Source organism: Carassius carassius, chromosome 4, assembly GCF_963082965.1.
Source record: "Carassius carassius chromosome 4, fCarCar2.1, whole genome shotgun sequence".
Lineage (NCBI taxonomy): Eukaryota > Metazoa > Chordata > Actinopteri > Cypriniformes > Cyprinidae > Carassius > Carassius carassius.
In genome coordinates, this window is record NC_081758.1 from 38,890,847 (window position 1) to 38,917,319 (window position 26,473).

Genomic DNA, 26,473 nt, shown 5'->3' on the forward strand with positions numbered 1-26,473 from the left:
ACAAACAAAAAATCATTATATGGCCTATTAAAAATGCAATACCAACTATGGGTTCTTTATGGAAAAAGGAAAAACTAGTGCTAAGCTTCAACAGCAAGAATAGATATCACTCATTTTAAGCTTAAAAAGAATGAAGGTGAAGGACTGATGAACGTGAAAGATACCTTTAAAGTACCTTTGGTTCATTATTTATACATTTGAATACAGTGCTAAATTCAACCTTTCAGACACAAAAACCTGTTGATCACACAATTACGAAAGCATTGAAAAATCTCTCTTTGGACGTGGTGTAATGAATATGCAAAATTGAGCATACAACATGAGCTTAATACATTAAATTCAATTACTCTTCCTTTTTAAAACTGTACACCAGCCACAACGTTGTTTCCGATTCCAGGTATTCAAAGAGTTAACGAGAACCACAATCCTTCAAAATATTAAATCATAAAAGCAGCTTGTCCTTTAAAAAAAGAAAAGAAAATCCATTCAATTCCTATATAATGTTTAAAGAAAGAAAAAATGTATGTTTATATTCTCAAAAATGGACACACCAATGTGATCAAACATCTATTTGACAGTCTGAGGTGGCATAATGGCCGTCTTTGGAGTGGTTTTGCCTTCCGTCTCCAGTGTTACCTCCTTTCCTTTCTTTCTTGGTGGTTTTTTGATGGGTGTTTTCTTTGCTGTGGTGTCTCCTTCAACCCTGGTCCCATTGACTCCTTGTTTTTCTGGGCTTTTAGGTTCAGGGGTAGAGTCTGAAATAGGAGCCACCATCTTCTGGAGGTTGCCGGAGGTGGGAAGAAGGAGCTTGTTGGTCCCAGTTGCAGACCGCTTAGTCTTTTGAGGAGGGGTGGGTTTCTCTCTGTTGGCTTGAGGTGTTGATACACCATTGGGTTTAATGCCCACAGTGAGACCCTCGTTACGATTAAGGCTTTGGGTTTTTTCCTTCAGCTGAGCCGCAAGCAGCGTGGCGGCCTCAGAGTTCATATGCGGATGCATGATCTTTGGGCTCTTGGGTGGATCTTTGTTGATGTCATTTGATTTCTTGTCCGAGTGGAAGTTTCCGATCTTCTTCAGGGCATTCTGAAATGTTCCATTGAGGTGCTCAATGGTATCCGAAGCTTTGTGAGATTTGCTTTTGCTTGGTGATTCAGGTCCATCTGCTTTCTTAGCATCCTGATGCTTTTCATGGTTCTTGCTTGACTTCTCCTTTGATCGCTGCTTCTCATCCACCTTTCCAGAACCTTCTGATTTGTTCTTCCTATTCTCTTTATGCGGTGATGGAGTCTGGCTTTGCTCTGTTGGGTTGGTTCCAGATGTTCCGTGGATCCAAGACACCTTCGGTTTGGTTGAAGGGTCTGGAGGACGAGGTTTTGTCTTCTCTTTCGTCTTCTCCGGTGAGGCGTTGTCCTCCTCCTCTTTGGAGTGTTTGGAAAGGCGGGCGACATGGGCGTAAACAGCTCCTGTGGTTGACTCAGAACCACTGGTGGAGCCCTCGCTGTCTGAAGACTTCAGGAGAGGCTGCTCGCTCCCATCGCTAATGTACTGCTTCATGTCTTTGAGGGACGTGTACTCTCCTGCGTCATCGTCAATGGGGGTCAGTGGTATTTCTTGAACAGTGCTAGAATTTTGCTTGTTACAGGTGTCATTCGTAGTCTCTGAAAAATGCAACAGAGTAATTGAAAAGGTGAGAAGAAAAGTAAAGTCTAGTAAAGTCTTAGTTCTGCTTGTTAAACATCTCAAACTTTATATCAAACATTCTGACTTTATAAAATGAAAAGAAAACATGTAAAGAAAAAAAATGGAAAGAATGTCTGACCCCAAAAAGACAATTAGACAGCTGCAGCTCGTCCAGAACGCTGCTGCCAGGATTCTGACTAGAACCAGAAAATCTGAGCATATCACACCAGTCCTCAGGTCCTTACACTGGCTTCCAGTTACATTTAGGATTTATTTTAAAGTACTTTTACTCATCTATAAATCACTCAATGACCTAGGACCAAAATATATTGCAGACTTGTTCACTGAATATAAACCTAACAGAGCACTCAGATCATTAGGATCTAGTCAGTTGGAAATACCAAGGGTTCACACAAAACAAGGGGAGTCCGCCTTTAGTTACTATGCCGCCCGCAGTTGGAATCAGCTTCCAGAAGAGATCAGATGTGCTAAAACACTAGTCACATTTAAATCTAGACTCAAAACCCATCTGTTTAGCTGTGCATTTATTGAATGAGCACTGTGCAATGTCCGAACTGATTGCACTGTATTTTACGTATTCACTGTATTTTATGTAAAATAATTGTTTTATTTTTAACTGTTTTAAATTCATTTTAAATTGGGAAATGGGGGTTGGGAAGTCCATTTTTAAATAATTTCCAAAGTTATTTATTTAAATTTTATATATATATATTTAAAAACAACTAAACGAGCATAGATTATTATAGAGACAACTAGAATAAAATTATAAGGACACCTAAAGAATATTGCATAATTTAAGAAACACTAAAACTGTACTTTAAGATTAAACCGTTTTCCAGCAATCTCCCTCATCATAGTTTATTCAGAAAATCCTGAGTAACATCCTGAAAGTGCTGCATTTGCTGACTTGGTCATTTATAGCATTTACTGTTTGTATTATCTTAATGCACGTGATATATGCACCCAGAGGGCAACCGTTTACCACAGAATGGGGTAATTTAGTAAAATTGTCTGGAGATTTCTTAACTCCCTTATCTGTTTTCCATGTTGCATAAACAGATGGCTTATCTGCACTAGTTCCTGCTCACCTTCGTGGGGTATGCAGTAAACAGGCCCATCTTCGCTCGTCTCAAAGGAAGAGAAGGACTCCTGGGATGACCATGATGGAGAAGGCTGGTCCACCAAGGAGGGCGGCTCGATAATACTGTTGAAGGTGTTCTCAGGATCGTGGTGGGTGACTAAGGGTTTGGACAAGGGGAAAACAAACAGAGAGGTCAGGTCAGATCAGTGGATGAAGGCTCCCTGGGTTCCACAACACACAAAGGCTCTTTGACAACATATGTGATGAATGATGTTAGGCTCTACATTCTGAATTAGTGAACGACAAGGCCAAATAGTGGAGCATGGATAATCTGTATGAAAGCCAGCATTGACAGCACATGAGTGAAATGCTACACTTCAAAGCATGCTACTGGAATGATCTGTGGGCATCTGAAGAGCTAGGAATTTACTGTGGTAAATTAGATTATGCTTAGGGTTAGTACTGGTAATTAGAGGTAGTTTGGTGTTGGTGGACCAACATAACCATGTTGTTTAAAAGCAAAAAATCAAGCACAAACTGGTTTTATGTGACTTGAACTGGTTGCAACTTATGTGACATTATTTTTGTGAAATTAAAGCACATTTCCTTCAAAGATCTTGTTAGGCCTCCAGATGTTGTACTTTATTTATTTTTTATAATTTCCATTATTCTCAATAGCAATGTTCAGGTAGAAAAATAAAACTATATAGTAATTACAGTGTAATGCATTATGTAAATAATTTTATTTTTTTATTTTTATGTAGTTTTAAATTACCTTTCCTTTTTTACTCTATAATTTATACAATTATAAATTGCATACAAATCATATACGCAAACACCCACTTCTATACATTTATTTGTAGTTTTTTTTGTGTGTGTGTCACAAGATGCAAGGATGATGAAGGTGAGATGAAGATAATAGAAACAAATCCTTTTAATAGTAATCCACCGGTAAAAGAATGTCTAACACACAGGGTAACATCAACAATACTGGAAAACATAAAGAACCGTACGGGGAGCACTTATACTAATCCAAACAAGGGACTGATGTCTAGATTAACAGAACACAGGTGAACGGAATAAACTCATCAAAATATGGGAAAAACTAGATAAAGGGAAACATGAGGAAAGAAAACAATCTAAAGGTCCATAATTGTGACAATATGTAAAATACGATAGATAGATTTAGCCACACAAAGCCTCCTAGGCAAGATCAGAAGATCTCTTTCAAGTTAGCATGCATTCAAAATGGACTTCTTTAGCATTTTATACATGTTCTTGGTCTTAGTCAATTCCTAATGGATCAGACATGTTAATCCACATTTTTGCTTATTAAATATCTAGTTTCATTCTGAAATACATCAGTTGCTTAAGTATTGAAAATGTTGTTTCATTGTGGCTTCAATTGCTAGTAGCTTTTATATTTAAAACTACCAGCAAAAAGAGTTACTGTACACAGCGAAAGATTGATTTTCAGCACTTGACAAATACAGGTTGTTTAGTTTAGCTTCTACACTCATAAAGTGAATAACACAATAACTCAAAGACTGAAAAAAAAGTGAACTTTCATGTTGAGTTGTAGCATATGTGCTTTAGATCTAGAAAGACTAGATCTTTTGCAATCGGCTTGCAAAGGGCTTCTTCCAACATTCTCCCAGGGTGGAAAAAGAGCTTTAAAAGTATATTTGCAAAAATAAACATTTCAACAGCACATAGCAGTGAAAACCGCAGAGATTGAAAACTGCAATTTTGGATTTTTGCCTTCAGTGAAACAATTTACATTCCATACTATATACTTTTTCCAAAACAGCTGTAGATGCTGGAAGACCTTTCCTGAAATGCCAAAGGAATATCTCCTCTCTGTGTACTGCTGTTCATGTCACAAGTATTCTGATAATGCAAATTCATGATGCCTCTGTGGGACCATGAAATGGCATGGCATACATGTTAGGAATACATGCAAACAGACACAGTGCTGTTAAAGAGCGATTTACTGATGTCGAACAACTGCTGTCTTGTCAAAGACAGAGACTTAGCCGGTCTGGCTGCCTACTCTGTGCTATATAGGCCTTGGACAAAAGTGCATTACTGGGATGTCCCAGCTGCACTAGTCCCCACAGCTGCAGAAACTACTTTGGTGGAGGGCAGCAGGTGGCCTGTCTCTCTAACGCCTCTCCAGAAACATGTTTATAGACTAGGAGTAAAATAAATTTACATCAAGAGGAACATTTGTTCATGGCTTGGTTCTTTACAGTGTTTCATTGGTCTTTGAATATGTGGGGATATATGAGAATATGTGAGAGTTTAAGCACTCACCAAAATTCTTAATATGTAATGTTTTCATTATGTTGTTTTCCTTTTCCTTTCCTTTCTTTTCCTTTCCTTTTTTTGTGTAATTTATTCTCAATATTTATTTTTGGTTAGATAAAACTACAGTATGTACAGTGTACAATATTATTGTTCTGTTAAATCACCATGAGAGTTTTTAATCAGTATTTTGTCAAATTCAGTACTTTATATGTATGTGTGTGTGTGTGTGTGTGTGTATATATATATATATATATATATATATATATATATATATATATATATATATATATATATATATATATATATATATATACAATATAGTAGTGGGAATTAGCGGAAAAGTTGTGCTTTATTGTGATTGGCCTAAAATAGACTAGATTCTAGATTTCCTTCTTTTGTTTTAGGAGTGAAATATGACCCGGACTTGTTCTTGACAGGTATTGTGAGAATCAGCTAAATACGGCTGTTTGTGTTTTTCCTAATCTGCTCATCTAAATCATTGACAGAAAGAATGTAGGTCACAAGGATATGAAGGGGTTAAAATTTTCATTCTGTAATCTGTCATTACTAGCTGTATGTATGAGTAAAAAGGGCCCTAAAACATTCTGTGGTAAATTCGGTCACTTCCTGTCTGAAGAACCCCCAGCCCCCCCGCTCACTCTCCTATGAGGGTAGAGTTACAAAGAGTGGGGGAAGAAAAGACAAAAATTGCAGACCTCACTGCTGCAGTCAGCCAGTTAGGATAGCAGTACTGTTGGCTTGCAATAGAAAAAGGAGGAAGAGGAAAAAGAGAGAGCGTAAGAGAGAACTCCTCCCATGAAGTAAAGAGTTGGAGGGGGGTTGGGAAGAGAACGGGCTGGATGTTACATCTGTGTTCGCTTTCGGTTCTTCCTCTCATATGTTATCGCAAACCTCAATTGTTTACCAATCAAGAGTGAGTGTGAAAAACAGTTTGCATTGATTTTCAGCAGTCCCCAAGTCATTTAGAGCTTTTTGATTTGTCAAGTGATCAGACGCTTTACAAGCATTCTAACTCATTTTTTCTCATAAAGTCTAAGGATGGTTTGTGTTCGAGAGCTTATCTCTTCAGCTAAAGTACATCTTCTGATTGCATTTTACTGCTTGCTTGTTCTTTGTTGTCTTTCCAGGATTTTACAGCTTGAGGGGTTTTACTGAAACAATCTGCAGGCCATACTCAACCCTAACCAACAGTGACATTATTGTTTTACAGAGGATTTTTCTTTACTGTGTTCTGATGGCAGTGACTCTTAACTTGTGTAATGTGGTAAACTAGCATGGTAGCATGTGTCTCTTGGAGGACAGCATGGCTCTGGGCTTTCTCTTGGTCATTAAATAACTAAATAGTGCTCACCCGTGACCGCCTGTTACCCATACACTGGGGCATTGTGTGTTTTAATTAAAACTGTGCCATCCTTGTTCTTTGTAATATAGGAAATCAGCTCTTGTTCCCCTGATTGTGACCTGGATTTGTTCTTGTGGTTTGGAGATGACTCAAGATCCAAATGGTTCTCTTCGAAACTTAAGTCACATAAAATGGCATTGCATTAAGGCATTATGACAAATATTAGGGCTCTTGTTTTCTTAATTTTTGCATAAATCATTTTAGTCAGCTGGTGTTTCAGTGTTTTTAGTGGATCTATGAAGTCAGTTCTCCTCAAGTTCACACAGGTGTCTTAGCAGACTAACCACAGTGTAGAGAATCATATTAGGTATGCACATTATACAAATTTCTACAATTTACTGTCTAAATACTTTTCATTTTAAACTGATTATCTACTGTTTTATCATATAAAGCCTTCTTCTTGTTAAATGTTTTGCTTTAAATTATTATTATTATTATTATTATTTAATGCAATGACATTCAGATATATTCAAGTGTGACAAGTGTCAAAATTTATTTTCATTATTTCTTTCTTTTTGTATGTTGATATGTACAATTTCATATATATGCAATGATATTTCAGACATATTCAAGTGCAAGCTAAATGGAAGTAGTTCACTGAAAATAAAATTGTCATCATTTACCCTCTCCAGAGCCAAATAATATTTTTTTCAGACTGCTTTATTTTTTCTCCATGAAACAAAAGCACACAGTGACCAGGGGCTGTAAATCTCTACCGTAGCTCTAAAATCTCACTTTTGTGAGTCTTGTTTTCTTCAGATATGATACCTAATTTGATGTCATTTTGGATATTAGTCAAGTTATTTAGTATCTGATTGCAACGTGTTAACTTTGTATATGCACAAATGTAAGATATTTGAGGACTAGAGTTAAACGTTTTTATTTTTTTCCACAAAAGTAATTTATGACTTCAGAAGGGAAAGTTTTATGCTCCTTTTTTGTTGTTTTGGGAACTTGACAGCCCCGGTATGACAAAGAGCAGCTTCTGCAATTTGCTAAAATTGTCTCTTGTTTCCCACCGGTTCGCAACAAGATGAGTATAAGCGAATGATGACGGAGTTTTTATTTTTGTGTGAGCTTTCCCTTAAAAGTGAATCATTCAGATGTAGAAAGCATGGTCTATTCAATGTGAATTGGTCTAGTTGTTTGACCTCTCTTATTTGTGCATGCTAAAGCAAAACAGCTGTAAAGCTAAACAGCTAAACTAACCCACATTTTTCTATTTAAAAAGTCTAACTCACTTTATTTAATGTTCGGCGGTCCCAACTTAAGATTGCCATGTCTTTTATGATTCAGTCCCTGAGACGAATGCAAGTCCAAAATTAATATCACAAATAAACCGCCTCAAAAAAGTATATGTTTTCATGGCCACTTTAATATTCTCTCTAAAACGGACTCCTGGCAGCTGCAGCCATACAGTTCCCCAACCACAAAAAATACACACAGGGGTTCCATCCTGGCAAAAACAGAGGAGTCTTTGATTGGAGAACAGTCAGATCCCAGACGTCTGTTTTAACAAGAAATAGGGAAATGAGGGGAGAAATGCGGTGAATAAGAAAACAAATGTCTGTTTGGGACTCGAAGCTTCACAGGGAGCCAAGGGAAATAAAATGTGCACCCAAAGCATTCCATTCAGATGAAACCCTAAAGACTTTGTTTGGGTCAACGCAGAGTGCTTTTCAATCCGACTGAAGCTCCTAAGCAGTAGCAGAACTAAAGGGAATTGCTTGAATTATGATTCCTTCCAAATAGACCCCCCCCCACCCCCCATAAATAAAACCCTATCTGCCTCTGCTCATGACATTGGTTGAGCCAGAAGTTGATTTGACAGACCACTCAATCAAACGCAACAATGATTTGAAAGCACCACAGGGTTAAGTCATCCAAAAAATGATTTGAGTAAAGGGATGTTTCACCCAAAAATTCGATCCTTATATCGTGAAACATAAAAAAAGGATATTTGGCAAAATTGTTTCAGTTAGGGGTGTGCAGTATTTATTGTCTATGGCAATATCGTAAATGTTTTAACAATATACACGCTGACATTGAGTATGCCAAAAAAAAAAAACGCATCATGAGAGTCCAAAAGCATTCACTGTGTGATGAAGGACAGACTATACTTCAGTTTTTACGTGTATGCAAGGGTCCGCAAACAGTGCAAGAAATGCAAATTTTGCAACACCAGAATAGTATGCGCACCATCTGATTTTTGTACAAGTGATCCCTAAACCTCAAAAAGACCATTCTCAATTAGAAAACTGGTGATAAGTCATGGTGAAGTCATGGCCTAATGGTTACAGACTTTGACTCCTAACCCTAAGGTTGTGGGTTTGAGTCTCGGGCCGGCAATACCACGACTGAGGTGCCCTTAAGCAAGGCACCAAACCCCCTATTGCTCCCCGGGTGCCGCAGCATAAATAGCTGCCCACTGCTCCGGGTGTGTGTTCACTGCTGTGTGTGTGTGTTCACTGCTGTGTGTGTGCACTTTGGATGGGTTAAATGCAGAGCACAAATTCTGAGTATGGGTCACCATACTTGGCTGTATGTCACTTTTACTTTTTTTTTTAGATAAGTCTCCTAAATGACGACTACAACATATTAGCTAGGATTTTTGCTAAGAAGATTAAATGTTTCAGAAACGGATGAATGTCAATCAGGTTTTTTGATAGACAGAACTATTTTAAGCAATATTAGACTTGTTCTTGATATTTTACATTACTCCGATTTAAACAGTTTCCTGCTTGTTCTTGATTTTTCTAAATTTTGATTCCATTGAATTTCAATTTATTCTTATAGTCCTTGGCTATCTTTTGGTTTTGCCTCCAATTTAATTAATACAATTCAAAATTTTTACAATAATATCAATGCTTCAGTCAAATTACAACATGCTACTACTCATAGGTTTAATATAGAAAGAGGCATCAAGGCACATTCAAAATAGTCATTTGAAGGGTATCTCATGGCAAATCGATCAATATTAATGAGCCAACTGGCTGATGACACAACTCTTTTTTTTTTTTTTTGGAAAATAAAGACAAAATTCCTTTAGCCTTAGACATAGTTTTATATTTATTTTCTTCTGTTTCTGGTTCAAGTAAAATGTATAAATGTTAACTTGTATCTACAAAAGATTCTACTGATGTTAAAGCTTTGATATCTCTAAAATACCTTTAACTTTGTCTACTGTAGCTTTCATAAACGTGCTTTCATAGGTTGGCCCCTTATATATAATTATAGTTTTTCTCCATATAGTAATTTTATTTGGAACAATAAAAAATATTAGGCTTTTTTTCATAATTGGTTTGATAAAAATTTACTTTTAGTCAGTCAACTTTTATATGATTGTGATACAAATGTCACTGTCTGTTGAGGCTGAGGGAGATTTGCATCAAAGTAATGCTCTAATATGAAAAGTATGTATACTTGTAATATACTTGTTTTGTTAAACCACTGAAGACTAAATATCAGGCACATCATATAAAATGCATCTTTCATCTTTTGCATTGATCTGTTTATTCATGACACATTGACCTAAACCATACGTAATTTCAGATGATGGAAAATGAAGACATACCAAGAACTTTGGGTAGTTTTTGTCTTCTCAGAGGGATTCTGGGGAGTTTGGTGCTGATTCGACTGAATCCACCGCAGAGGATTATTTTGGCCTTCTTGCTGTTGGTGGAGTTTTCCTGGTCAGGGCTGAAAGAGGAAGGGTGACGTTAGACCAACATTACACTGACTAGAAATGGATCGCATATTGTAGATGTGTGTTAGATTAATAGCCTTCTAGTATAAACGGCATCGAGATTGTATGTAGATATGATGTACAAATGAAGAAGAAAAAGGAAATCTAGGCTCAGTTGGTCTTTACGTTCTAGTTTTTCAGTCATTTAGAAAAGGTGGAAAGTTTAAGAAAACAGCAGACTGTGATTTCTAGAACACGAGAGGCTTGTGTTTTCCCGACTGACTGCAGACAACAGAGGAGGCTTTCACTTCAGCGAACTGTGAACAATTCTGATGACAGGCTTTGTTAAAAGATGATTTTTGCCAGGGGTATAAGAACAGAGTGAGTCTGAGCGAGACACAAAGGACACGTTCACACCTTCGACGCAGAATATGGCCGGTTTGACATCATCAGATACGGTTAAATTCACAAATAGTTTGTACAGTGTGAGCAGAACCACTCCAGATTAATTGTTTAAAGCTGTTTTATTAATAATGACAAAACTTTATATATATATATATATATATATATATATATATATATTAGGTATTTTACTTCATTTATATATATATATATATATATATATATATATATATATATATATATATATATATATATATTAGGTATGCACCGATACCACTTTTTCAGAACAAATCTGATTCCGATACTTTCATTTTTGGTACTTGCAAATACCGAAACCTGTATTTTAACAGTATTGTACAGAGACAAAATAAGAATCATGTTAGTTGACTTCATTTAGGTAACAGATATTTCCTTCAATTATTTTTATACTTAATTATACCTGTTAAAATTTATTGTATAAGCTTTTGTTACTTTTAATTTTAATGGCACATTAGAGCTGCTCCATTGCAGCAGCTCAATACTGTAATCACAAAACATTTTCCTAAAATAATGCAGGGAACCACTCGTTATACATTATATGAGTGCGCACGTTCTATTTTGGTGATGTAATTTGCGTCACGTGCACAGTACGAATAAAAAACATAATTTTAAAGCAAGCTAAACATGTGCAGCACGCACACTTTTGCATTTGTGCAGAATGAAAGAGACACTTATCCACCTCTTTTTTATCGTAAAAATGGGCGGCCATTTGTAAATTCTATGGGTCTAGCTTCTGGTCTCATATGCATCCACTTCGTCCGGCTATTTTTAGCTAAACAAAAAAGTTAGTTTTGCTGCTTGATATTGAAAGTCGGTGTGTCTCATCATATTATTTTAATGTATTATCTATATTATGAGCACACTGGTTTGTAGTGCAAACTGTTTTACCATTTACTGTACTGTTATTTTCCTCGTTATTTTCCTATAGCGGCTAATGAACTGGAATTCTCACCCATAGATTAACTTCCGCGTTGAAGAAAAAGGTGGATAGCTTAGCACATTTCACACAGTCTGCTAGTTTTACTTTTGCTTTAATCTTGATGTTTAAAATAAATATTGTTTATAGTGAATACCCCTATAATTTGTTTGTTTTAGATTTTCATTTAGTTTTAATCCAAATGCATGCACTAATGGAGCGAATAGCAATCATGATCATGCAACAATGCGCTCTCGGACTCTCTCTCGCTCGCTCTCTCTCTCTCTTTCTCTCTCTCTCTCTCTCTCTCTCTCTCTCTCTCTCGCTCTCCTTACCATCATTTAACTTTAGCAACTTGTGCACTGTTTTGCTTGTCTGCTTTTGACATATCCGACCAAACTACAAACTTTCTAGTGATGTCTGTAAGATAATCACTCGACAAGCTCACGCATCCGTGTCACTGTGCATGCAATCCACTCAGCACGCTCTGCTTATCAGTTCACACACATCCGCTATACAGGTGTAAATATTAAATGTTTAACATTATTTTAATTACTTACATGTACTTCATAGACATCCTTAATCTCTAATAACAACTTTCTGTTGTTTTGTTGTCAGTGTTTCTTTTTCTGGACACAGCTATATTCACACACTGTGTGGGTATCAGCTTTTGGTATCTTGGCATATTTACTAGTACAAGTACAGGAGCGCAGTATCGGGCCCGATAACGGTACCAGTATGGCTGCATCCCTAAAATATATACATATATATGTCATGGTTTCCACAAAAATATCAAGCAGCCCAACTTTGATAATATGAAATCAGCATATTAGACTAATTTCTGAAGGATCATGTGACTGAAGACTGGAGTAATGATGCTGAAAATTCAGCCTTGCATTACAGGAATAAATTACATGTTCTAATATATTACAATAGAAAATATATTGTATTGTAAAACTATATCAATTTAAAACACATTTATCAAATAAATGCAATAGAGTTGAGAATAAGACCCAATCTTTTGAACAGTAATATGTTTGAGTTCAAACTAGTATTTCTGATTATTTAGCTAGTGAAGGATATATCTGACACTGTAAATAATTTTTCTAATGTTCTTTACATTTTCTTGAATTTAAAAGTGAAGTATATAAGTTCTACTGTATTCAAAGTAGTTCTACCTCAACTCATGCTACCGGTTTAGCCAATTTTTTTCATCCAACCACTCAAATAATGAAAGGGTCCTATTTATAAATGATTGGAATTCATTAACAGACACATTCACCTATCAAATCTGAGGTTTACAAAGCATCTGTGAATCCGAAGGAGAGTTGTGAAAGTCCATTTTACATGGTTCTTGAATGAGGCCTTATGTTTAAGCTCTTCCTAAAATCTAAATTACTGACTTCTAACTTCTAATTCAGGAGGTCGGGACTTAGTTAGAACTGGACTTAGAAACTTACTTGCGGTTGTCTTTGTTGCTACAGAGAAAGCAGCAGCACAGTAGAGAGAGAAGAACCACCAGCAGGAATGTCACCAGGGTTCCCGCAGCTATTACTCCCATCCGCTGATTGGGATCTGAGAAAAAGAGAGACCGAAGTTGGGTAAAGTTTGTAATTTACCACAAAACCTCAAATGTGCATTCAGTTGTTTTATTTAAGACAGACTTTTCAGCCGTTCAGTGAAAACATGGCTGCACAAAAGTTAACCAGTTCTTGTTAATGCAAAAAGCAGTTTTGTTTTGCCTACTCAACAAATCTTATACATTTTTAAAGAGACATAAACCTTTTTAGTCTTCTTAAGATGGTGATACTGGTGACTACACAACATGATAGTAAATGATCTTCATAAGTACCCTGCACAATGGGGCAACAGATCAATCAGAATCAAGCCTTCCAAAGAGCCGTATAATAATTCCAGATCTTTTCTAATTGATTCTAAGAATAATTTCATGTTGCATCATTGCAAATGTTGTTTTATGTCAAACAGCTTTTACATTTCCTTAAATTTTGCTTACTAAAGAACATTGTACAGAAATGAATTACCACACCAGTTCAGGAGTTTAACAGCTAGCAGTTGTGTCCTGTGAGATGCAGGACTTCTGCCAGTGGCTTCATTGCATCTGTTGCCAACAGGCATTATCACTGGAGCATGAAGTGTGGCCATTTGGCTCTTCCATTCATAAACAAAGACAATGTTGGGATGCTTAATTTAGCACTGGTGAGGATGACAAAATGAGGGTGAAATAATTACTGGCCTTGGATAATCCAGACAAAAAATACAGTGAAAAAATGGTGCTATGCTATGTAATTTTTATATTTACACAAATTCAAAAAGTCCAAAAGTGAAACTTAAACTAAACCCAGATATACAGATCCTGCAGGCTGTAAACTATTTATGTAATACACAGTTTATCAAAGGCATTTGTTTATTTAAATCTGTGTGGCCATTGTACTTCAATTTTAAAGGAATACTTCACCCAAATTGAAAAAATTAATAAATTAATAATGCAATACATTTACTCAACCTCAAGTTATCTAAGATGTAGTCTCAGCCTCAGGCATGATGCATATGGGACACAAAAGTGGAAATACTTCAGGAGTGTCGAAGTCGTCATCGGATTGGTTAAATTCTACAAAATTTCTGCGAGATGTGTGTGTCGTGTTCTTTAATATTCCGCCTGGAAACAAAGATAGTGTGGCGCCAAACCCCTTCACAAAAGAAGAAAGCTGTAGCATTTACAACTGTGATGATGAGCGCTTATCAGGGTCGACTAAACGTTGGATTCTAAAAGTATGTGAAATATTGAAAGTTTGCGGCATAGAATCTTTAAAATACGTCCGGTTTTTTCTTTTTTTCTTTTTACACACCAGTCTGTTGTGGTGACATTTTCACGCCTTGAAAAGTGAAGATGAATGAAGCGAACTGTGATTGGTTGTTTGACATGTCGAGCAAATGGCCTCATGGGTGACCCTTGGCCAATGAAAGCTTCCATGAATTCCAGACCTTCAGCTGGGTGCTGTCAGAATGAGAGTCTAAACAGCTGATAAAAACATCACAATAATCAACAAGTAATCCACACCACTCCAGTCCATCAATTAACATCTTGTGCAGTGAAAAGCTGTGTGCTGGTAAGAAACAAATCCTTCATTAAGGCATTTTAACTTTAAATCATCGCTTCTGGCCAAAATATGAGTCCATAATTATTGTCCTCACACATCACAATCCACCAACATATTTATTTATTCCTGTTTAGGTCCGTTTTCACTTGTAAACGGTGCTTAATCTGTGAATATGTCTCTCCTGATTCTGACGAGCAAACCTCTTCGCTGAAAAAGGCTTAATATTATGGATAAAGGCTTGTTATAAAGTTAGAAACATCTTGATGGATTTGTTTCTTACAAACATGCAGCTTTTGATGTTCACTGAGGGACTGGTGTGGTGTGGATTACCAGTGGAGGATTGAGATATTTTTATCAGCTGTTTGGACACTCATTCTGACGGCACCCATTCAGTGCAGAGGATCCACTGCTGAGCAAGTGATGTAATGCTACGTTTCTTTAAATCTTTTCCTATGATGAGACAAACTCATCTACATTTTGGATGGCCTGAGGGTGCGTACATTTTTAGCAAAAGTTAATTTTTGTGTAAACTATTCCTTTTTGCTCAAAATAAATGATTTTCAGCTGAACCCAAATATTCCTTTCATAATATTTCTTGTGCAAACATTTGCTACTCAAAAGCCAACTGAAAACTGATAACATAATAACAGATTGACAACTTATTTGACTCTCTGATTTGTGCTCTTAATTCTGTCACAAGTGTGGAGCTCTGTCCGGGTGTAGTGTGGGGTGTGGGCACATGAAAGCACAGCTGCATTCAAGCAAGGCCTCATTGAGGTCGGCCACGATGACATCATTACTGCTTTCTCACTCAGGTCCCTGTGAAACCTCTGCTGACCCACACCTTTTCTAGTTACTGTCTCTCTCACTCTCTTCCTGTAGTATTTCTCTCAGCTGTGTGAAACAACCTCGGCTCTCACTAACTCGACGAGCAGGCAGGAAATGAGCCAAAAAACACAGTCATAAAAATAAGACACCACTCTGGAAACACCATCAGGGCCGCCATGTTAAACTGCTGCTGTCTACGGCTGTGACCTACATAGTGAGGACTATACAAGCATGTTACCAATAGCAACTGTGTTTTTATTTGCCTGCACACCAAGTTTCTTATAGTTTTTATTTATTTATTTATTTATTTTTTTGAAGAAAAACAAATGATTTTTACCTCATTCTTTAATCTAGGAATAAACTTAATCCAGTAATATTGAAGATTATGATGCATTAAAGTTAATGAACTTTATAAATACACTTCTCAAATGAGTAGTGAGTAATGACTTGAATTACGGGTCTCACACAAAGCAATCAAATGGCTTTGACGACTTTGCATAAAGCACACAAATCATATGCTTCGCCAAAAATACATTATTTTTTTAGTTTTTTTATTATCAGCATCCTAGCTACAAATTTTATGTTCCGTGAACGATTTTATTAGGTTATAAAAATGTTATTTTCCTTGGCAAAAATATATTAAACATAATCAGAGCATACATATAGGAAATAAATGTATTTTTCTTACCACATTGGCAAATATTTTGTTTAAGGCATAAAACTAACAAAACTTTTGCTTAACACAACAAAAATTACTTGTCAAAGGGGTAAGAAAAATATGGAAACACTTTACTTAAAGACTTTATAAATAATGTATTAAAAAAATAGTTTTACTGCATTAATTTTGCCTTGTAATGCACCTTATAATGTATTATATGAATAATTGTATCCACATTTAATATTATAAGACTCATCTATTCATTCCTAAACCTTTAGAAAGCATAATGCTTTAAAACATGACAAACAAACCTTCAAATAGTATAACATATTTTAACATTGGTTACAATTATTTATGCAAACATATAATGCAATACAATGTACATTATGAATACCTTATACTTAAATGCATTATATATATATATATATATATATATATATATATATATTAAGGATGTTTTAATGGAAAGCAAAACGACATTAATGGCTAAGAAAATAATTTTTTTGAAAGACTTTAATGGTATTTTAAAGTTTTTCGTCCTGTTTGAACTTCTCCTTTTCTTCTCCTTTTTGCGCACCATTGACGAAAACTGTTTTGCCTGAAAAAATCAGGATGGCTGTAATACAATGCAAATTGCGTATAATGATCATGACATGATGTCAAGCTGCATTTACTGTATTTAAACATCTCATTCCACTTTTAGTAAGCGACGTGCTCACAAATACGTAGTGAGTCAAATGGTTGAATCTTGAGTTGACCTTGGTGTCAACTGGACAGCTATTTCCCCCCTTCCCTTTACGTAATGGAAAAAAGTGACTAATGTTGGACCCCACAAGTATGTCTCAACACTTTAGCAGTTCGGCTGTGTCTCCATAGCAAATTAAATAACAAAAAGCTTGAGAAGTTAAATTTGCTTTTCCCAGAGAGGTAGGAAGAGTTTCTTACATAAGTTGCAGGCCCCTGACACTGGGTTGCAGTTCTTGTCATGACAGGGACAGGTCTGGGCACAGTTCACTCCGAACTGACCAAACTCACAGGTCAGGTTGCAGCTAAAATTAAGAGAAATACCAAGAGTGCATAAAAAACAGTGATGAAATGAATCAGTATAAGCACTGTGTACATAGCAACATGAGTTTCCAGTGAAAATGGAACAAGGCAGTTACATGCAATTATGTTGATATTGGAAATGCAAGAATAGGGAAGAGGAATTGAGCATTTTCAATGAATGAAACAAGAACAGCTTTTCTCATTTAAAGACGCTGAACTGAAACTGACCGAATATTTAAAGTGTCTTTCTGATAAAAAAAGAAAATTTTTTTATTACAACATTGATAATGATAAGTAATAAATCTTTCTTAAGCAGCAAATCAGCATATTGGAATGATTTCCAAAGGATCATGTGACATGGAAAATTCGGATTTGCCAATGCAGGCATGTTTTTAAATACAAATAAAAAGTTGATAAACCAAAAAATAGATACTATAAGACTGAAATTATATTCTGAACAAAGTTTAAGTGAAATCTGAACATTAAGGGATTCAGACTCATCAATATTAATAAGTCTTACAATTATTATTATATATGGTGATTCTCAGGGGAGTACCAAATAAACACATAATTATATGTTTTTTGAGGAAAACATATCCCTTATAACAGAAGGAAAGCATTTTTGATACTCTGTTAACCTTTCTGTGATGGACATGTTTAGTGCCCATTTAAGAAGAATCAATGCATATTAAACCATTTTTTGGTGTCCTGTTTAGCAAAGTTTACTCTCCTTTAACCATTTAGGATGAGTCTTTGTTTTTTCTGTGATTCACTGGATAATGAAAACAGGCCTAGATATCAAGATGATCTAAATTTGTGCATGACTCAGACGTGACTTACTATGTCCCATAGAAGCCAGGGTCACAGAGACACTCTCCTGTGGCAAAATGGCAGTCTCCATTAAAACAATGGCTGCAGTCTTTTTCACAGTTTTCTCCATAGGTGCCATTAGGACAGCGCACCTCACAGCTGAATACAGAGAGGTTATACAATTGGTCATTTCAAAGACTATTTCAGTTTTCATCAAAACAATCTACAAAAAAAAAAACACCTTAATGATCAACATATAAAAAGAATTCAGAGGTGAATTCACTAAAACTTTGTACTCTTCTACTTTTGTGAATGACATTTCACAGCAAATACCTATGTTTTATTCACTAATCAAGTTGGTTTACAGCACTATTATAATTATCTTAATTGCAAATATTAGTATTATAGATTGTGCTACTATTTGCCTGACATTTTAACATTTTATTTATTTATTTATTTTGTTAACATTTATACTTGCGTTGAAAAGTTTGGGGTTAAAATTTGTTTATTTCTTATTTAAATGTTATTAATACTTGTATTTAGCAAGAATGCAGTTAAATTGATCAAATTTTAACATAATTTCTGAAAGATTCTGTGACTCTAAAGACTGTAATGATGCTGAAAATGCAGATATGCAGTGTATGTAAATAAATAGCTCTGTCAGTAGCATTCTCAACTTTTTAATAGTTAGCTACAATGGCCGAAATTGTGTACCGATCTCCAATCCAGCCGGGATTGCAGTGGGAACACTTCCCGTCGATGCGGTTGCAGAAGTGACCATCTTTGCACGGTGGACACTGATCCTTACAGTTCTCTCCAAAGTAACCCTCTGCACACATCTGATCACATTTTGTCCCATTCCAGCCGGTTTCACAGGTTTCACAGTGACCCTCCGTCACTTTACAGGGCTGTTGGCCTTTACAGTGGCCACACCTAGATCAATAGAAACAAGAAAAGACCGAATGGTTCAGGTACAGTCAAAATCAGAATATACTTAAAATGGTTTTCTTACTCCAGTAGGAATATCTAAACATTCTTAAATCAGGGTACAATTGCTTGCTAAATAATAATAATAATTATTATTATTATTTTTAATCAAAGTGAGTTTGTTTAAAACAAGAACAAACATCTGTCAATGAGGTAAAAAAAATTCAACTTGATTTAAAAGGAAAACAATATTATTTTTCTTAGCCCTTTGGACGTTTTATTTTATTTCTTTAAACTCACTTAATTTTGATATATTATTCAGAAAATAATGTCTTATCAATATATCATTTTGCTTTTCAAGTAATTGTATCTTGATTTAACATTTTTTATACATCTGCATTGCAAAACTAACAAAAACAAATTTTTCTTTCAATGATATTATGGCAATAAAATTGAACAAAACACCAAAGTCTGTATACAGATTTTATTATTTTTATTATGATTATTATTTATTTTACTGTTTTGAAAAAATATAGTGAAATATGCTGATTTGACACTTTTATTGTTGGTGCTCAATTCTGAATAATTGTTCTTCAGTTTTTGCTGCATTATGTGGTAACTTTATGGTTTATTTTCAGGATTCTTTGATGAACAGATGATAGAAAGTTTAAAACAACAGCATTTATTTGAAATATAAATATTTATTATTATAAATACTGTACTGTGACTTTTTATCAATTTAGGGCTCCCCTACTGAAAAAAAGAATTAACCCCTTTTGTATGATAAAACATCACAACTTCCACACACACACACACACACACACACACAAATAAAAATAAATAAAATAAAATTAAGCAGCAAAACTTTTTTCAACATTGATAATTCAAATTGTTTCTTGAGGAGTAAATCAGTATATTAGAATGATTTCTGAAGGATTGTGTGACACTGAAGACTGGAGTAATGATGCTTAAAATTCAGCTTTGCATCAAAAAAATTATTACATTTATTAACATTTTTCAAAATAGAAAATATTTCACAATATTACATTTTTACTGTATTTTTGATTTAAAAAATGCAGCCATATTAAGTATAAGGGACTCTTATATTTTTTTCCTCACCTGTTTCTGCAGTTCTGTCCATAGAACCCAGCTGGACATGGCTCCCGGCATAGCTTTCCTCTATATCCGGGTTTACAGGTACATGATCCATCCACAGGGTTACACTTGCCGTTCATGCACTGACAGTGCCGTTCACAGTGCTGACCCCAGAGCCTCTCCCTGCACTGACATCGGCCTGAAAACTGCTCACAAGGCGAGTTGTTACACATGCACTGATTGCCACAGTTCCGGCCGAACCAGCCGGGGTTGCAGATGCACCGGCCCGTGTTCTGGTCGCACACCGAGTTGATGCTGCAGTAGCAGTTGTTGTTGCATTGCGGCCCCCAGTAACCGGTGTGGCAGGTACATTTGCCCGTCTCCTGGTTACATTTCCCTTTTTGACAGTTGCAGGGCTTCTCGCAGTTCTCACCCCAGCGGTTTGGGTAGCACGTGCACTTCCCGGTCACATCATTGCATTTACCATTAGGGTGACACATGCACAAGCCCTTGCAGTCTGGACCCCAGAACTGAACGGGACACTCTAGAAGAGTCAAAAAAAATAAATGTTTCCTGTGCAACTGGGAAGCTGAAATAATTGTTCCAGGTTGTTGTAAAAGTATATTAGACATTATTTTATGTTGATTATAACATTCTAACTGGTCAGTTAAATATTCTTTCAACATGGCTGAAATGTCTATTTTGTAAATAAACTTCTCGTAAAAGTGTAAAACACTGTCTATATACTACCATTCAAAAGTTTTGGGTTGGCGATGATTTTTGTTAATATTTTGTAAATAAGTCTCTTCCAAGGCTGTATTTATCAAAAATACAGTAAAAACAGTAATAATATTACAATTAAATTAAATGCTTTCTGTTTAAAAAAATATCTTTACTGTCACTTGTGATCAATTTAATGCATCCCTGCTGAATAAGTATGAATTTCTAAAAAAAAAAAAAAAACCTTGACCTTTTAAATTGGAATTAATTTAAATTAAAAAATATATAAATCTAAATAAATATATATATTTTTTTCTTTTCTTTACGGTCTTTGTTCTGTCTTTAGAAATGAAAAGTCATTTCAGAAGTGAATGAACTTTACGAAAGATTATGATATTTCTTTTTAGAATACGAGACATGCTTAAACAGTGTGAATTGGGTCAATTTTGAGTTGCTAATGTTCACAGCGTTTTATTTTTTTATTCCACACAGTTTTTCTTATTTTGAAGTACTTGCCTTTAAAAGAAGAATTTGGAGAGGGACATAAGAGAAGGATTTGACTGATTTGCTATTGCTTTTTAGTATTTATTGGACAAAAATACGGATATAGTGTTTTAAGCCATTTACCTGAAAAAGAAAGCTTGTAAATTTTAAATGCATATATTTGCAAAATATCATATAAATGACCTTAAAGCTAACTGACGTGGAGTAAAAGGCAAAAATTAGTTTTTAATGATTAAAAAGTGCTTAAACTCACTTGTGTCACAACTTGCCCCAAAATATCCATGACGACAGCGACATTCGTTTGGTCGGACACACACCTCGTTCTCATTACAAGTGAAGTTACCTTCGCAAAGCGCTGAGGGGAGAAGGACATAATCAAGATATAAATCATGTAAAGTGACCGTAACATAAAGGAAATGAAACTTACGTGTTAAACACTCTTCGCCTTGCTGCGCCCATCCACTGCAACACATAAACCCTGGTAACCTGATGAATACATGAAAAATCAAGGTAAAGTTAAGTGCACTGGTTTATTAGTTAAGGAATATTCATTCTTTATTTCATTAAAATGACAGCCGATCATTAAACATTTGCATCAGCATATTTTGCAAATTCCCGGACCAAAGTTTCATCTGTCCACAAGATATTTAAGCATGTGGCTCTTGAGGAATACTGCAGATGTCTGGATGCCATCTGTAGCTTCTTCAGAGCTTCACAAGCGCAGATGTTTCAGATAGCAAACATATACTGATTCACATCCAGTCACACAAACACAAGCTTAAGCATTCATTCCATTCTCCGCCCTCTCAGCAGTGACTGGATCCAAAATAAGGCCTGATTTGATTAGTAATGCAAATGTCCTTCATTAGGCTAGTCATTTAGTCCAATAAACAGTCTGGACTCCACATTAATTGATAAGTGAAAAAAACTTTGACATAGCTTTTCAGAATATTAAATTGAGTTTGATTTAATCCAAAATATAAAAGGTCTATATTTATTAACAAAAAAGAAAAAAGAAGAAGAAATCTAATTTGTAGTTCTTTATGCACTAATTCTGAATACATTTTCAGTGATTAATGACTTAAATTTGGTTTACTTTCCTCACATGAAGCTGTCTCATGGCTTCAGAAGAACTGAAATATAGTGCATGAGTCATTGTGCATCTCCTTTGTGTTCCACAGAAGAAAGTAAGTCATATGGTTTTGGAATGACATGAGCGTGAGTAAATGATGACAGAAGTTTTACTTTTTGCATGAATTGCTCTTAATCCATCACATATGATCACAATGGAATTTTGCATGTGTCTGCGATGGATGTTTTATTCAAAGCAACTCACAACAGGCCTGCTGCAGCAACTTACATGCCTTTCTTTGACAGAAAATATTGGGGGGAAGAAAGAGGAATGGGTTCGGGACATAATAAGGGCCTGAATTGAACCCATGTCTCCCATATGAGCAACACAGCACAATGGATCTGAAGGGTTCAACATGTTTGCAGACTAATAGCATTTAAAGGTTTGGGTCAATTTTTGAAATATATTAATACTTTTATGTATTACTTTAATGGCTACGAAAAATTCAGCTTTTTCATCATAGTAATAAATTACAGTTTAAAATATATTCATATAGAACAGTTATTTTATTGCAATAATATTTCACTATTTTTACAGTATCAGTATTTTTGATCAAATAAATGCAGTCTTGGTGAGTGTAAGATATATTTTCAAAAACATAAAAAAAATAAAAATTCTTTTTAATTGTAGTGTACTATTTATCAAGTGATTTAATGGAAAACACATGTAAAAGCAGTTTCATCTAAAACTCTCTATCATTCCATGCATGAAAAACAAAATTTTCTTCCTACTTTTCTCTAAACCTTTCAAATGATCCCCGCTATCTCTACTTTAAGTGGCCCTCAAAATGTAATACTCTCTAAGTGCTCCTTGGATATAAGACATATGCCGCCCCTCATATTCCTCCACATGTGACCCCAGAGAAGACTTGTCCACACTTTGGCTTCCTCTGAAGCGTGGGGGCCGCTCTCTGCCTTCAGTCAGCGTTTGTTTAGCCTTTGTGTGCGTGTCTTAGCCAGACATGATCTACACCACAGCCCTGACTTCTCTGCTCTGTGTCAAACCCAGCATACAGCCCACAGCCAGAACGTGAAGCTATGACTTTGGGATAAAGCTGAAACAAATGGAAATTGAGCATCAGTCAACAGCTGGGGGGCAAATCCTGATTCAGCAACAATAAAGTTTTGCGTGGAAATTCGGAGCAATTTTGTAAAACGAATATGAACTTCCTGTCAACGTCTGTGGTTGGTGAGAATACACACAAGATTGTATCTGGTGGTTTCCATTCAGATCTCAAGTACAGTGATAGCCATCTAGATCAAGTAATCAGAAAGTAAACAAACTTGTAAACAACTGGGTAAACCAGTCTGCATTTAACACTGTTAGTAGAATTCCCCTAAAATGCCCAGTGAAACAAAATGCACTTGGTTTTTTCTTTGACATGTTGATAACTCATTTTTTGTTGATAACTCATAGTTTGAAGCAGATGATCTGCAGAAGGTTTAGTTGAGTTTTTTTTTTTTTTTTTGTAAACGTAAATTTTTGAAGCTGCATGAGGACAGGCCCAAAAATGATGAATTTGCTCCTCCTATTGAACACAACAAGATGGATGATAACCAAATAGTTACTGGTAGCCATTGACTTCCATTGTATTTCATAGAAATACTATGGAAGCCAATGGATAACAGCAACTAATGTCATTTTCTTTTTCTTCTTCTTCTTAAAAAAAAAAATATTATTTTGTGTTCAAGAGGTGAAAAACAACAACATAAAATACAAACAAAACTGAAAGATGTTTTGAGGGTAATAAATGATGACAGAATTTACATTTTCAGATGAATTCTCTCCCTTTAATGAAAGGTAGGTCATAGATACAGTATGGTATATTGTGGCTAGATGACGAACCCTCAGTGACCTCCGTGCTTAGGTTTGGAAAGTGTTTACAATCTGTAATGACTCTGGAACTGTACAGGTCTTTTTTTCTGCTTCAAACTCTGAAATAATGAATGGATTATAGTAAACTGAAAGATTATTATCATATATTTGATGCTTTGATGCTTGTTTTTGTCCTTTAAGTTAATATAAAACATTTGCATGCGATGTAATAATAATTTTAATTCCAATTAAGGGTTTTTATTGTTTTTATTATTATTATTATTATTATTATTATTTTTATAACGTAGGCTTTTATACAATATCTTAACTGTGCCACGACTTCAGTGGTTCAATGCTTGAATATTTGGTGTCGCCCCCTATCCCTCAATGTGTGTCAGTGAACCTGATGTGAAACAGGATGACTGACACACATCACATTCAAATCACTAAGAACATCACAAACAACAAACAGCTTTAGTGGAGTTTTAGAAGTCACTAATCACTTATTTCTGTACACTTTCAAGTATATATATATTATGATTTTATTAATTTATAACAATCAAAAATCAAAAAAATATAATACAACTTAGCATTATCGTTAACTCTATAACTTTAAAAATAGAGATTAATGTAAAATATCTGTCATTTTTAAATGCAACTCTTTATTTAATATTCTAATAACCTACATGTTCACAACTGTTTTCCTGAAGCTCAGATAAATAGTGTTTAATTGCCATTAATCACGAATGCATTTAATAAACTTTGATTTAATGAAATTTGAGTTTCACACCTGTTCACATAAGGCCTTTGTTCTTGCTTGCTTTTCGTAAGACATTAATGCTTTCTTTTATTTCCTTCCCCCCTAGAAGTTATTCATCGACTTACCCTGGAACTTTGCACACGTTCCTACCCTTTGGATTGAGTTCTTGACTGAAAACAGGGCTCAAGCATTGAAGCAAAAGCAGTAAAACTGCTAAAGTTCCCTTTAGATCCATGGTAGAAGAAACAGCATCTCTCCATGCGCCTCTTCTGCTCAGCATTCCTTTTCTTTACAATTTCTAGAAGTTCAGACGGGTTATTCTGTATCTCCTAAGTCGCAAAACCGTCGACTTAAATCGCTGGGAAGTTATTTTATCCGCATAAATCGTTTATCCACTCTATTTCAGGCTCCAAAGGCTGAAGCAGAGAAGAGAAAAGAGGAGGAGAGGGCGCACAGAAGTTATAAAACCAAACTGTTATCCCCTCCGTCCAGCCCCAGTTCCTGAAGAGAACTTCTGCTTTTATTATGCGCTCCAAACACTGGTGGATGTAACTGGTGCATTGCTGGAAACTTCTGACACCCTGATATCCCCACTTTTCCGATAATATTTCCAAAATGCAGATTTTCAGAGAGGATGTGCTGCTTCAGAATGTGTCAAGAAAAAAAAGTTGTGCAAAACTTTATGTGCGTCCATTTTGAAAAACAAAAGGCAACTTTAAAACGGGTCGTTGTTCTCTTTTCAGAAGGGAAATTCCTAATTAGTGATCCTATCTCCGGCTCTGGCTCTTGGGAATTCGGTGCGCCTGCTCTCTTTGGCGTGCAGCGGTTTCCTAAAATCTGACCGAAACCACCCGAACAGCTCCTCATCGAGTGGGTGTGACTATAGAATCTGCTTGGGACCCATCCATCCCCACTTATACTAACGCACAAGCGCATTCACGCTGCCAGTCAAAGCGCACAAGTTTACCTATACACTTTTGTTGTTTATGTAATATAATAATTACAACCTACCCATAATTATAACCAATAAAAGCGAAATACTGGCATTTTAGAAGTAAATAAACAAAAGTAAACCGATAAATAGATTAGTCTTTGTTACTTGACGTTCCAATATAACTTAAATATTATGGTTTATAGGCCTAATATGGGTTAAAGTCACACAGTACAAATATTTTTACACAGAAGAATTTTATTTAAAAGCAGGATTTATTTATTTATTTACTTTGAAGCAGATGGGTTGGCAACATCTATACTACGTGCATTTTTGCGTAGATTAGTTATCTTGCATTTCGACTGATCTATCCCCTTAACAGATTTCTCTCATTTATGAGGCATTATACAAACACACACACACACACACATATATATATGTGTGTATATATATATATATATATATATATATATATATATATATATATATATATATATATACACAATTTATTTTTAGTTTTTTTGTATTGAAAATTATAGTACAGATCCCGGACCTAAACTTTTTGCAGTT

At 35.4% G+C, this 26,473-nt stretch overlaps 1 protein-coding gene across 2 annotated transcripts; it reads right to left on the minus strand.

The window, feature by feature from the left end:
* LOC132140005 (scavenger receptor class F member 2-like) lies at window positions 1-25,855 on the minus strand. 2 transcript variants are annotated; one of them, XM_059548755.1, is made up of 11 exons: window positions 25,098-25,855; window positions 21,693-21,751; window positions 21,519-21,620; window positions 20,066-20,585; window positions 18,734-18,952; window positions 18,050-18,178; window positions 17,108-17,211; window positions 13,018-13,132; window positions 10,090-10,214; window positions 2,790-2,939; window positions 1-1,658 (listed from the first exon to the last, which is right to left on the minus strand). In XM_059548755.1, exons 1-11 carry the CDS (start codon window positions 25,250-25,252, stop codon window positions 568-570), a joined length of 2,769 nt encoding a protein of 922 aa, XP_059404738.1. In that variant the 5' UTR covers window positions 25,253-25,855; the 3' UTR covers window positions 1-567. The 2 variants fall into 2 exon arrangements, with proteins under 2 accessions (XP_059404738.1, XP_059404739.1); XM_059548756.1 differs by lacking the exon at window positions 25,098-25,855 and adding an exon at window positions 22,362-22,752.
* Between the last annotated feature and the right edge of the window lie 618 nt (window positions 25,856-26,473).